The sequence below is a fragment of the Torulaspora delbrueckii genome, chromosome 1 (assembly GCF_000243375.1).
Source record: "Torulaspora delbrueckii CBS 1146 chromosome 1, complete genome".
Classification (NCBI taxonomy): Eukaryota; Fungi; Ascomycota; class Saccharomycetes; order Saccharomycetales; family Saccharomycetaceae; genus Torulaspora; species Torulaspora delbrueckii.
In genome coordinates, this window is record NC_016501.1 from 1249161 (window position 1) to 1263253 (window position 14093).

General features: G+C 41.6%; 6 protein-coding genes across 6 annotated transcripts; 1 reads left to right on the forward strand and 5 right to left on the reverse strand.

The window, feature by feature from the left end:
- Positions 1 to 84: 84 nt before the first annotated feature.
- INP1 (Inp1p) lies at positions 85 to 1317 on the reverse strand (the record flags this gene model as incomplete). The annotated part of the gene is made up of 1 exon (XM_003679212.1): positions 85 to 1317. One exon carries the CDS (start codon positions 1315 to 1317, stop codon positions 85 to 87), a length of 1233 nt encoding a protein of 410 aa, XP_003679260.1.
- A 358-nt stretch (positions 1318 to 1675) lies between these two features.
- Positions 1676 to 4552, reverse strand: PFK2 (6-phosphofructokinase subunit beta; the record flags this gene model as incomplete). Its single annotated transcript, XM_003679213.1, has 1 exon — positions 1676 to 4552. The coding sequence occupies one exon, from the start codon at positions 4550 to 4552 to the stop codon at positions 1676 to 1678; it is 2877 nt and encodes a 958-aa protein (XP_003679261.1).
- Positions 4553 to 5155: 603 nt separating this feature from the next.
- Positions 5156 to 6136, reverse strand: GLO1 (lactoylglutathione lyase GLO1; the record flags this gene model as incomplete). Its single annotated transcript, XM_003679214.1, has 1 exon — positions 5156 to 6136. One exon carries the CDS (start codon positions 6134 to 6136, stop codon positions 5156 to 5158), a length of 981 nt encoding a protein of 326 aa, XP_003679262.1.
- A 243-nt stretch (positions 6137 to 6379) lies between these two features.
- PRP2 (DEAH-box RNA-dependent ATPase PRP2) lies at positions 6380 to 9049 on the reverse strand (the record flags this gene model as incomplete). Its single annotated transcript, XM_003679215.1, has 1 exon — positions 6380 to 9049. The coding sequence occupies one exon, from the start codon at positions 9047 to 9049 to the stop codon at positions 6380 to 6382; it is 2670 nt and encodes an 889-aa protein (XP_003679263.1).
- Positions 9050 to 9822: 773 nt separating this feature from the next.
- URK1 (uridine kinase URK1) lies at positions 9823 to 11316 on the forward strand (the record flags this gene model as incomplete). The annotated part of the gene is made up of 1 exon (XM_003679216.1): positions 9823 to 11316. The coding sequence occupies one exon, from the start codon at positions 9823 to 9825 to the stop codon at positions 11314 to 11316; it is 1494 nt and encodes a 497-aa protein (XP_003679264.1).
- Positions 11317 to 11362: 46 nt separating this feature from the next.
- On the reverse strand, positions 11363 to 13918 carry PHO91 (Pho91p; the record flags this gene model as incomplete). The annotated part of the gene is made up of 1 exon (XM_003679217.1): positions 11363 to 13918. The coding sequence occupies one exon, from the start codon at positions 13916 to 13918 to the stop codon at positions 11363 to 11365; it is 2556 nt and encodes an 851-aa protein (XP_003679265.1).
- Between the last annotated feature and the right edge of the window lie 175 nt (positions 13919 to 14093).

Genomic DNA, 14093 nt, shown 5'->3' on the forward strand with positions numbered 1-14093 from the left:
ATAGCTGTACATAGTGTCGATAGTTTCATCTCTATTATCCGAACTTAATGAAAAGATAAAAGTTCATGCAAATGGTCATTAAAATTAAGTAAAGTTCTTTGATTCTCTCTTGGTTATGTGAATCGAACCGGGATCGCCAAACCAACTTCTTACTGAAGATGATCGCCTGGGACTAAAATATGATTCTCTATTTGGTAAAGCCTGAGATTGTTCCAAAAGGCTTGGCGGCTGGTATGAGCTGAATCGCTTAGACGAAACCTCATTAAACCTTTCTGTCATTGAGCCTCTATAAGTACATGAAGGTTTGAAATTATGCATGGCTTTCCGGAAAGCTTTATTGACATCTTCATCTGTATTATTCTCTGAGGTGCACTGGTCAGCTTGTGAGATGTTATTCGTCAGTTGCTCTTCGTTTTCTTCGTCTTCTTCGTCTTCTTCAAGAAGGTAGTTAAGATCATCGTCGTCGTCTTCTTTTGATGTTTCTTCCTTTTCTATTTCGTTTTCCTCTTTCTCTGAATCTTTATCCTTGTGAATTACTGGATCTGTCGCTATTTCCACTTTTTTTGTTGCTGGAGGTTTCTCTTCCACTGCTGAGTCGTTAGTTGCCGAATAATCACAAATGGTTACAATTACTGTTTCAAACTCCTCTACGACATTCGACAGCGTCTTGGTATCTGCCATCGGCAGAAACTCAATCTCCCAAAACCTATCAGGATTGTAAAAATGTATTATGAATTTGTATTTTGAGCCTGCCACTTTGGTGACTTGCAATCGCGGCAGAATTGGATGTACAATGTTTTCCTTCCGGCCTAACGATAGATAATTCATCTCTTGTCTTTTCTCTGCAGTACTAGAGTTTGGTGTGCATATCTGGTAAATTTCAAGAGTTCCTCTGGCCATCAATGTAGAGGGTTTCACCTTTACGCTACTGCGACTTCGATTACTCGAAACACTAGCAGCATCACTGCTTTTCGTAGTATTGGAGCTAGCAGTCGAGTCTGATCCTCTTCTAATACTGCCAGACATTGAGGAGCTCAAAACACGAACATTTTCATATTTAAACAGTGATACTCGCTGGGCCGATAGCCGTTGTTTACCTTTCCTGGACTCACCAGAACTTCTTCGTACCTTTGAAGGTGAACTTTGAGTATTAGATCCCGACTGACTACTAACTTTCTTGGAATTGACTGATCCACGAAATTTGAATGATTCTTTCAAACTTCTTAGTGTTGATCCCTGTTTCCTCTTCAGCGCCTTTTGCGAGGGGTGTAGATTCTCATCAACTGCTATTAAACGCCTTGTACCTATCGAACCCATAGTTGTCGCTGGCTGACTCATACCACACCAAGCTTCAAACCGCTGGATCTGACCAATTTACACGTCAAAAGACCCTTTTAAACTGTTTTCAAGATTCGCTTTGTTTAACTTTTTAGTAAAAACGAGTACTAAGAGATCAACAGTTTGAACTGAAATAAGGATAAGAAATATTATTCTGATCTTCCATTCGTAGGTTATCTATATCACATATTCCAGTTTACATAAAAGTTTTATAAAAAAGATTGGAATCAAACATGAGAAAAAACGAGACACTTGCGTGAATCAGCTCGGTCTTCCAAGGGCATTTGACGTAACATGCCCGAAGAAGGATTAACGTAAAATTGATGGATTAAGTTCCTCATTCAACCCTTTTTCTACCGACCAAATGGTCAGCGATGGCTCTTTGAGCTTCCCAGTGGATGATCTTAGGCATTCTCTTTGTCACTTCAGTCTCAAAATCGTAAAGCTGTCTGATAGGAGTGAATCTGACGTGAGAGCCCTTGACACCCAGGACGGTTGCCGTTGCAGAAAGTTCCTTATCGTCTGGGTTGAAGAGACCGTCGTCGGCACGAGCTTCCTTGATAATATCTTGTTGGTTTTCAATGAAATCGACGGCTTTGATGGCCAGTCTGGTGGCTCTTGTTCTGTCGATTGGAGATGGTAGACCACCTTGTTGTACGTGACCTGGGATGGCAGGCTTGGCATCGAATTTTCCTTCGGCCTCTGCTGTCATGACGCTGGCCAGGGATTCAGCACTCAAAGCCTTAGAAGCGTTTGTACTCTTTAGAATCAACTTACCGAATCTATTTCTACCGTCAGACTTGGCGAATGAGTCGGCTAGAGTTTCAATATCCTGTGATAGTTGTGCCAAAGAGATACCTTCTTCTGGAACATAGGATGCTTGAGCACCAACAGCCAAAGCTGCACAAGTAGCCAAGAAACCAGAGTTACCACCTTGGACGTCAACGACAAAGGCTCTTCCTCTAGTGGACGAAGCGGATTGCTTGATAACATCACAGTATTCCATCAAAGCGTTCAAAGCAGTGTCACTACCAAGCGAGTATTCGGTACCTGGAACGTTATTGGACAAAGTAGCTGGAATCAAGACCATTGGAATTCTGAAAGCAGCGTAACTGTCTCTTGCTCTTTCTAGTTGGTTTAGAGAAACGAAGGCTTCAAAACCACCGACAATAACCAAACCATCGAATTGGTATTTCTGGAAGTAGTATGCAATCATACCAAGATCAGCATCTTCTGGAGTGACTCTGTTGGTACCGATTTCGGAACCACCACGACTTTGCCATCCCAACATGGATTTCCAGTCCAATGAACGAACACTTTCGTGTCTTGCCAAACCGGACCAACCGTTATAAATAGCGTATGGCTTGTGACCTTGGGACATACAGTAAGTGGCCATGGAGTAAACGGCAGAGTTGATACCACCTGCTGGTGCACCAACATTGACAATGGCGATCTTTAGTCTCTTGTCAACTGGTAGCTTAGGTTCGTTGTGATCAGCGGAGTTAGTTGCCATGAAATTGTTCAAATGCTCGATGAATTCGGTGTCTCTCAAAGCCATAGCCTTCTTGAAATCCTTAGCATGAATAGCATCAGCCACCGATTTAGTCAACTTGACAGATTCAACCAGAGGTTTACGAGTGATCTTGTTTTCGTTGATGGCAATTAATGGAGATGGGGTATCAGGAGTGGAGTCCAAGACAGCGTTAACTGCTTCAACACCTTGTAAAGTAGCCAAGATACGGTCGTAGGCAACAGCGGTACCACCTCTTTGAACATGACCCAAAGTTGTAATTCTTGTGTCCAAGCCCAATCTGTCGACCAAGACCTTGTGAACATCAGCAGATGAGATTGGAGTCAAATCAGCAGCAATAGCACCTTCAGCAATGATGACGATGGTGGTTCTCTTACCTCTACTTCTGTGCTTAGAGACAATGTCACACATCTGGTCTTGCCATTCACGAGAAGAAGCTGGCTTCTCTGGGATCAAGATGTAGTCAGCAGAGGTAGCAATACCAGCCAACAATGCCAACCAACCACAGTTTCTACCCATAACTTCGACAACGAAAGCTCTGGAGTGAGAATTAGCGGTGGCTTCGACGTAATCGATAGCTGTACAGATTCTGTCTAAGGCCGAGTAAGCACCGATAGTAGCATCAGTAGTAGACATATCGTTATCGATGGAACCCACGGTACCACAGATGTTCAAGTGCTTGTATCTAACTTCCTGTTCCTTAGTAATTTTCTTGGTCTCCAACAATTCAGCGACCAAAGATGGCCATTCGGATCTGAACAAGTCTGCACCAGTCAAGGATCCATCACCACCACAAACAATCAAAGCATCCACGCCAGCTTCGATCAAATGTTGAGCACCCAACAATCTACCTTCACGTTCTTTGAATTCCATACAACGAGCAGTACCGATGTTAGTACCACCCATGCTAGACCAACCACGCACATCTTCCCATGTAAACTCTTTGATGTATTCTGGGCCACCATGAACTAGACCTGAGTAACCTTCCATAACGACAAATGGACGACAGCCCTTGAAGATGGCAGTACGAACAATGGCTCTAACATTGGCATTCATACCTGGTGCATCACCACCAGAAGTCATAACAGCGATAGCCTTCTTTGGCCTGGTAGAACCCTCTGGAATAGATGGGTAAGAATCAGTTGTCTTAACAGCACTCCTCAAATCAGTGTAAGAAGGAGCCTTTGATACCAAAGAAGATGTGGTTTTTTCATCCGCAGTTGGTGGACGAGTTGGCATTGTGCTAACAGCGTTCTTAGTAGAGGTAACACCGACTGCATTTCCCAATGGATCCAAAGTGTACAATTGCATTGGGAAAAGGTCTGTAGGATAAGCCTGACGAGGCAAATCCTTCTTAACCAAATAGTCCTTAATAACTTGGATATCAGCAGTGTTAAAAACCAAGGACTCATGAACAGAAGCTCTCCAGTCCTTAACACCAGCATTGGCCTTCAATTTTTCAAGCTGAGCATCTGCAACCTTTTGCTTACTAGCATCATCATCTAGAACAATCTTCAAAGAAACTGGTCCATTGAACAACAGAACAGAACTATTATCCAAAGAACGTTTCTCTAATTGCAAAAAATCAACATAAAATTCAATAGTCTTTTGGAAAGATTCCTGGGAATGTGCGGTCAAAGTACAATACGATGTACCATTAACCAAAGGAATATTAACCGTCATGTTTTAACACTTTAATGGTTCTCTTACTCCTTAACAGCTTTAGTTAACCAACTTCTGGAAATTTAAGCGAAATTAGCGAAATATATATTAAATGGAAGAAAATGAACCCACTCGGATGCTTTTTTCAACTAGGAAAACTGCGAGATCAAATAACTGGAGACAATTCAACTATCTTTCGAATTAAAAATCGACGAACGATTGGGAAAACGAAACGAAACGAAACGATTTTAGATTGAACAGCAAGTCTACTCTACTCTATTCTACTCTACTCTACTTGCAGCACTAACAGCACTTGATCGAAGTATAAAATCTACGTTGTTTGGACCACTTCCATGCTATTACAATGACTAGATTAATGGTCTGTGTGCGTTGCATCACCTAACTAAACTGTATAATCTTTAGTCGTCTGGTGGAAAAGAGGCAGCCATCTGAGATTAGTGGAAGCTGATGGGATTCGTCTTTTTTTTAGAGGAAGCCCGAAAATCCATTAAAAATTAGTGGAACCCATTATTCTCGTATCACGTGATTGATTCTTAGTAGGTATAATACCAATAGTAATTTAATACCAAGCAGTGACTGTTGAATAATAAATAACTATAAAACTTATAAAGTTAGGTAGGATGGAACAACTTCGATAGAGTATCCATCTGGGTCCTTGATGAATGCTAGATTCTTCATCTTACCTTGGTTGTACTTAACACCCCATTGAATCTTGTCACCGTACTTACCCTCGATTTCATGACACAAAAGCGCAGGGTCATCGCAACTGACACAGATGTGACCATAGCCCTGTGGTTTGTCATTACCGTTATGATACTTGAAGTTTGGATCGTTCTCTGTTCCCCAGTTGTGGGTCAGTTCTAGAACACCTTCTGCGGAACTGGAATTGTGTCCTGAGGGAACTTCGTAACCGAGAAAGTATAAAGTGAATTTAGCATTCTCGTGATCGGTCTTACGCAGGATCTTCATACCTAGAACGTTTTGATAGAATTCTAAGGATTTTTCAGCGTCCTTGACACGGATCATAGTGTGGTTAAACTTGTCGCCCACGTCCTTGCGTGGAGATTCCTCGGTATCCTTGATATATTGTACGAGTTCGATCCAGTATCCATCTGGGTCCAAAGCAAAGGCTATATTTTTCTGCCTACCATCGGACATTCTCTTCTTGAAGCTGACGCCTTCTGATTCCAGTCTTTTACAGGTTTCCTCGATGTTGGCGACTGAAAAGCAGATATGGCCAAATCCTCTGTATGGTTCTTCGTTACCATTATTTATCTTGAATTCTGGATCGCTTTCGGATCCCCAGTTATGGGTAAGTTCTAACACACCGCTTACACTGAAGATAGCAGTTTCACCTTTTTCAGTCTTCCCAACGTTGTCCTTTGGGAAGGTCAAGAAGTGTAGACTGAACTTGGCATCTGGGAAATCCTTGGAACCAAGAACGGTCATACCGAAATGTTTCTTGTAGAAATCGATGGTTCTAGCTGGATCCTTGACTCTCAAACATGTATGGTTGATCTTTAGGGTAGAGTCGTTCAATGCTGATCCGATCTTGATTGGGTAAAATTTATTCTCTGAAGCCATTGTTCTGATAAGTTGTGGGGATCTAAAGGGTAAAAGTTTGGATACTACTCCTTTGAACATCTTTTACATCTTGAAAATAGTCACTTCCATCTTTAATTCGGGAGAAATATTGTTTAAATATCGTCTCTCTAACAACGCGATGGCAATCCCCCTCGCTTGCTAAACCACTATTTTTTGCAAAAATTCAGTAATACCAGTTGAATATGAAAAAATAGGTCAAAGCAAGGGTATAAGACCTACGACTTAGTTTTGGTTGTTAGGTTTTTTGAAAATTTGTGGAACCATTTCGATGAGCCATGATTCTGTGTAAATCGGCAAGCAATCTCTCATAAATTCTTTTGATGTGAGCATCAGTCTTTGATAGAGCACATACTTGCTAGGTTTCTTGGCATTTTCCCGGGTCTGCTCAATTAGTACACTTGAAGGATGTATGTGAACGTTTAGCCCAGAACTGCTTTTCTTACCCGTTGTGCGGTATCCGGTAGTTCCCAATTGTGCTATGTTCATCGGGAATCCACTGATGAAACTTTTGGATATCCTAGTATTGATCTCTTGTGTGAAGTCTACTTGTTTTCGCCTATAGGTTTCATTCATGACAACGAGACCCATCTGTTCAGCACATTTCCACAATTGATTTCTTATGTTTCTCACCCTGCACAATGTCTTGTATTGGACTTTGTGGTCCTGGCACCAGGCTCTTGAATAATTTGAGTTCTTCCATTCCTGATATATTTGCAGATAGAGCAAGTGATCGCTATCAACTTCTCCCACAATGTGCGAGCTTGCGTCCTTACTACGGCCCACGAAGAGTGAAGCAGTCTCATGTAACATGGCGACAATATCTGTGCATTCTTCTAGTGTGCCCTTGCATTGCTCGTGAGTCGCTGCGCTGTGTAGGACTTTGGCAAATTGCGGTTCACAGGGAAATTCACACATGATCCTGCCCAATCTAGTTATTTTGCCTTTACTATTGAGGGCACCCATGAGGTACAAATCTTCTAACGAATTAGTCAGAGACGCTATGCTGGGTTTATCAAGCATGGGAAACTTAATCAGATCAGATATCCCTAGTGAGAGCAGAAGCAAAACGGTATTTGCCAAATTCGTTCTGACTATCTCTGGTTTGGGCATCATTTCTAATTCATTATAGTATGACCACTTGGTAAACAATCTGTAACATTTGCCTGGCCCAACACGTCCTGCTCTACCTGCTCTCTGATCTACGGACGCTCGAGAGCATGGTACGGTGAGCAGTTGGGACATTCCTGTTGCGGGAACAAACGAATTCTCTTTCACATAACCGGGATCGATCACGAATTTTATACCATCGATGGTTAAGGAAGTTTCAGCAATGTTGGTGGCTAAAACGATTTTTCTACAGTTTGGAGGGGTCTGAACGAATATCTGATCCTGCTGTTCCTGTGGTAAATTGGCGTAAATGGGAGCTATAATCATTTGTGGAATTCCCGATCCCAGCTTATTGGCAATTTCTTCGATTTTGTCCCTGGCAGATTCAATCTCTTCTTGACCTGTGAGAAAAACGAGAACATCTCCCGGTAGTTCTTGTGATGTGTGAATTTGAAAGATAGTGCTGATAGCAGCATGCAAATAATTAGCCTCTGGTTGTAATGTGTAGTGAATATCAACAGGGTATCTTCTTCCCGGGACATTGAAGATTGGACAGCCGCCGAAGAAGCGAGAGAATTTTGTAGCATTCATTGTAGCAGAAGAGATGAGTAGTTTCAAGTCTTTTCGATGTACTAAAATATCCTTCAGGAGCCCAAGTAAAATATCAGTTGCCAAAGTTCGCTCATGCGCCTCATCTATCATTATGCAGGAGTAGCGTTTTAGTTCTGGATCAGTTAATATTTCTCGTAGAAGCATACCGTCAGTCATGTACTTCAAAACTGTTTTCTCACTAGTCTTATCTTCAAAACGAATAGAATACCCAACTTCCTTACCAATACATACATCCATTTCTTCGGCCACTCTTGCAGCTACTGATGTCGCTGCCACCCTACGCGGCTGAGTGACAGCGATCTGAAGCTTTCCAGAATTCGTGTAGCCTTCTTCTACAAGGTATTGAGGCAGCTGTGTAGTTTTACCAGACCCTGTTTCACCCACAACGATCAGAATCTGATTATCTTTAATAGCTTGCAAAAGTTCTTCTCTATATTGGAAAACAGGCAACAGTTTTCTCATCTCTTGGATAGACTTGGTACGATTTTGCTCAGCATCTAATCGCTCAGAAAGGTGAGTATCATATTCAGCATCTTTCTCAGGCAAAATTTCATCGTCTTCCTCAGTAAAATCTATCGCTGCATCGTTATCGAAAACAAAATCATACTTCTCGGAGTTCGGTACCATTATTTCATCAGTACCATCTTCTTTTACTGCTTTTTGCAATTGCTTCTCTTCCCAAGCTTGCTGTCTAGTTGCTTTACTCTCTTTGAAGTAACTATCGCGGTTATTAAGCACTCTTCTCTTTCGACTCACGTCAAATTTTCCCTTCTCGTCCACATAGTCTTCCTGTAATTGATATCCTTCGTCGAAATCAGCCTCTTTCTTGTCAAATAATTCAACTAGTTCTCTCTTGAGTGAAACATCATCACGCTCCTTCTGAGTGAGGTTGTCCCAACCATATTTGTTCACATCCTCCTCCAGCAACCGTAACTCCTGTCTTAGAGCCTCTACCTTCTTCTTTTCTCTTTGTCCAAGGTACCTTTGTCGAGCATATAGCCTCAGGTCATTCATGTCGTCCTCTTTTTTATCAGTCTCATCGATTCCATTAGAGGCGTTCTTACTGTCTTCCACTGAAGCTTTTGATTTTGTCTCTTCCTCCACATCCCCAGTAGTTGTCTCAAATGTTCTCTTATATCTTCTCTTACCTAGTCCAGTGAGCTGCTCCGACATATCAGCCTCTTTTGTAGTTTCAGTTGTCATGGTTTCTGTTCTTGATTTAGATTAAAGCTCATCGCGAGAATGATTAATCTTCAAATCTATGTTTACATACAAGAAATAACTAAGAGTCAGCCACTTCGAAAACCTACTGTCAAGTCAAGTCATCTACAGTCAAAAGATGGAGTCTCAAACTATTTCACTCTCTTAATCATTTAAAATATAGAATAAACCCCGTCATTCTACGGTATCTGTCGGCTACAGTAGGTTGATCTTTTATTGATAGCCTTACCATGTAATACTTCAGCTATTGGTACCTCTTTTAAACATATCTGCTCGTCCTAATCATTAGCCTGACGAAACTCGATGCCACCACTCTTTAAGCACATCAAAAGTCCATTTGATAGGAGCTTCGCATCTTATGTAAAGTTGGAAGAAGTGGATCTTAAGAAAATTAGGCTCCTTAGTACTGCAGAGATGAGTTTGTATACGTATTCTTCCTTCTTATTTCCAGCGATGCCCAGGTCGCTTGCGGGAATACTCATAGTAAGGTTACTTCAGAACACAAAACACATACCACACAATCACAAGAGGTAACAAGCGATAGGACGTGAGCAAATCGAACTCTCGTAATGATTTAAGCCATAGTGGAACTGCAAAAGCTCAGCATCATTGAAGAAATTTAAGCTCATCGCTTGGGCATGGCTAAAATAAAAAATCATGATAAGACTTGAATAAGTGAAAAAACTAAGAAAGTTGGAGACAACCGGTCATATTAAACTCATTTCATGTCTGAAACACATTATCAGCCTGTGCTAGATGATAAACTCGAGGATCTGCCTTCTACAGGTCGCGGACACTCGGAAACTCCTGTTCTTCATCGTAGGAGTAGCTCTGTGTCTTCTTTGAAATCTGAAGGCTTCCAGTATATTCCTCCGTGGACTACTCCTTACGTTATTGGGATTGGTGGTCCTTCTGGCTCGGGGAAGACTAGTGTGGCAGCAAAGATCGTGTCCTCGATCAATGTTCCATGGACAGTCTTGGTCTCTTTAGACAACTTTTACAAGCCATTAACTCCAGAAGAAAGGAAAGAAGCATTCCAAAATAACTATGATTTTGACCATCCCAGTGCAATTGATTTGGATTTGGCCTACAAATGTATATCAAGTTTGAAAGCGGGCAAAAAGACTTCAATTCCAGTCTACAGCTTTGTCGAGCATAACAGGGTACCTAATAAGAGCATCAATATCTATGGTGCCAGTGTCATTGTTCTCGAGGGTATATATGCGCTACATGATAAGCGACTACTCGATCTCATGGACCTTAAGATATACGTGGATGCAGATCTCGATGTGTGTCTAGCAAGAAGACTCTCCAGAGATATCGTCTCCAGAGGAAGAGAGTTACAAGGATGTCTACTTCAATGGGAGAAATTCGTGAAACCTAACGCTGCTCGGTATGTCAAGAACACCATGGAGAGTGCAGATGCCATTATACCCTCCTTGACAGACAGCACCGTGGCCGTTGAGCTGCTCATCAATCATATTAAATCAAAATTGCAAGAAAAATCTGAAGGACATTTGAGAGAACTCATAAAGTTAGGATCATACGGCTCCAAGCCCATTCATGAAATTTCTTCGGTTCACGAGTTGGAGAAGACCAATCAGGTAAGGTCGATCATGACTATGCTATTGGACAAAACGCTCAAGCAAGATGATTTTGTATTTTACTTTGATAGAATAGCCACAATATTGCTTTCCAAAGTTTTGGATCATTTACCAGTGTCGCAAAGAACCACTATCGAAACGCCTAGTGGATCAGTGGTGGAGGACGCCCCTCAATGCAACTTCGACCAAGTGACTGCAATCAACCTCATTCGCTCTGGTGATTGTTTCGTAGCCTCTCTGAAACATACTATACCAGACATTCCTCTGGGGAAACTTCTCATTCAGTCAGACTCTCAAACTGGGGAACCACAATTACATTGTGAGTTTCTGCCGCCCAATATCCATAAATATGAAACGGTCCTTCTGGTGGAGGGTCAAATTATCTCCGGTGCTGCGATGATCATGGCTGTCCAAGTGCTACTTGATCATGGAGTGCCCATGGAACGTATTAAGATCGTTGTCTACTTGGCGACCGAACTTGGAGTGAGGCGTATAATGAATGGGTTCCGCAGGAAAGTGGAAGTATTTGCAGGGGCGATTGTAAAGAAAGAAGATATACATTCCAATTCGTGGGCCAAAAGCCGTTTCGTTGATTCAAAGTATTTTGGATGCTGAGATTGTATGTGAAAAATTATATCAGAATGTTTATAGATTAAATATATTAGTATCCGACGGTCTTCATCAAACCGTAACCCATTGTGACAATGACGGCATACGTAATGAGACTCGAAGGAACACCGCGAGTAATAAAAGTCCCCACGGTCAAGTAGCGATCACCCACCTCATCTATCATTGAGATGGCAGTAACGTTAGGGAAACCGGAAGTTGGCAAACCCATGGCACCTGAACATAGCAAAGCAGCAATCATGATAAGCAGTCTCGAGTGGTCACCAGAAGGTAAGTTCGCGCCGATCTCACTCATGAGTGGGACGATGATCATTGCAGCGACTGTATGAGAAACGAACGTGGCCATCGTTAAAATGACAATACCAAAGATCAAAACAATTACGAAGACTGGTTTATCCTCAATATTCTCCTTGATGACAGAGGCCATCGTATTAAGTAATCCTGAAGAAGTAACTGCTTTACCTAGGGTAGTACCACCCATGGCAAGGATCACGATGGTCCACATGAAGTTGTTGAAATCCTCAGATGTTAGTAACCCAGTTCCGAAGAAAGTTACCAACGGTATGATTGAAATTATACCCATCTCACCAAAAATTCCAGAGAGCCTGTTAGATAAACACCAGAGGACGATAGTTCCGATGGAGACCAATGTAACGAACCATTGCTGCAAAGTAAATGGATCTCTTAAAGGATGTAATTGAAGTAATTTCAGTGATGGCTCTAGTGGGAATGTGATAATCAATAGAATCCAAATGCCCATGACACATACCACACAGATTGGAATTGCTATCAGGAACCATTCTCCCCATGATGGTTGAGGGTCCATCAAACCAATCGAAAAGATATTTTGTGGAGAAGCAATGGGTGAAGCCATACCACCAATATTGGAAGCCAATGCAATACCGAGAATCAATGACTTAGCGTATGTGCTGTGTCTTGGTAAAGTACGCAGTAAAGGTTGAATGATGGAGTAACATAGCACTGGAGCAGCAACGTTGGAAACCCACATGGAAGCGAACAATGCTACACCCATGTTGGTCAAGAGGATGATCTTTGGGTTGGTTCCGGCCGAGGAGAGAATATAAGTTGAAAGTACTTTGGCCACATTATACTTGGATAACGCAGCAGCAAGAGTGAACCCACCGAGTAATAGCATGATGACACTAGACCACATTGTGGATAAAATAAATTGTGAGGACTTAACGGGTTCCATAACGCCGCCATCACCGTCTCTGAGAACGGGCAAGACCACGATCAATAATGGAATCAATAAAGAAGTGACGAATAATGGGATTGCTTCGGTGGCCCATAATAAAGATGCAAATACCAGGATGGCAAAACAATTTTTCTGTAAGACATCATCGAATGGTGAGAAGGATAAGAGGGTCATGAAAACCGCTACAATGGCACAGATCTTGAGACACCAATTTGAACCGATTACCAATTTGACTAATTGCCATGGATACGACTGAATAAGATCCTTGAGTGTTCGTGGTGCCAACTTGGCAGATCGTTCGGATTTTAAAGTCACTTTACCGTTTTGGTCGATCTCTTTGACCTGGTATTGCTTAGAGATCTTAGAAAGGTTTTGACTTTCAGCCTTGACGTTTTGAGCTTTTCTCTCAAGATTGATCATATCCTTCCAAACAGTATTTCTTTCCCACACAACATGATCTCTCAAGTGCGAGGATAGTTCTCTTTCAGCGATTTCAACGTCGAGGAGAGCTTCCTGATCGTGTGCAAGCGGGAAAGGGAAAGACTCCTGGGAAAGTCGGGCATAAGTTATGGTTGTCGTTGTAATACATGCCTGAATATGCTGGATCGTAGTTGGCTGGAAAACATGAGAATTCTCTTCAATAAATTTCAAATATTCGCTCTTGATATCTGTATTGAGCGATTTGTCAAATTTCTTACAAATCTTAGAGAAACCAGTACGATTCAACTCAATATAGCTCTTTAGCTCCGACAATTGTGTGTATATAGCCACTAGTCTCTTCTTCAAAGTAATTTTCCTCTCCAATGTAGGCGAAAGAAAATGCGAATTGTTAGTAGTTCTAGACCTTGCATGATAAATCTCCAGATCTACATCATCCGGAGCAGACGAAACCGATCTGGATGTAGATCTCCTACGAATATCATCTTCTTCCTCATCATCATCCTCATCATCATCATCTTCATGACCCATAGAACTATTACTAAACCTACGAGACGGCCTTTTTCTAATCTGCGGAGGAACCGCATCACTAATCGATCCTACTCGGTTGTGCAATAAATCCTGCTCAAACTCATCACAATCATCTTTCAACTCATTATAATTAGCTATCAGTCCAGTCTCTTGGGATTTAAAGAATTTATCAATCTTCTTCAACTCAACTTCCAATGCGGAAAGAAACCGATTTACATAAACATCATGGGACAATTCACGAGAAAGTAAAGGACGAGCCTCTTGATCAATAGGAACAGGTGATGTCGAGGCATAAAGTTTATCTTTTTGCAATGCATAGATTAATTTCTTCAAATGCGAATAAGCAATATACTTCGAAGACCATTCTGGTACAGCATTAAACTGCAGAGAATGAGAAAACTTCATATTGGAGCTATCAAGCACTTCTTAGCAAATTTCAAAACAGATATAAACTTGAAGCTGAACCTTTTACAATATGATTAATTTCTTATATTATCTTATACTATCATATACTATCATAATCATATCAATTATTCATTAGTTGGTTGCAGATCGGAAGGATTAAAAAACGAACTGTCCG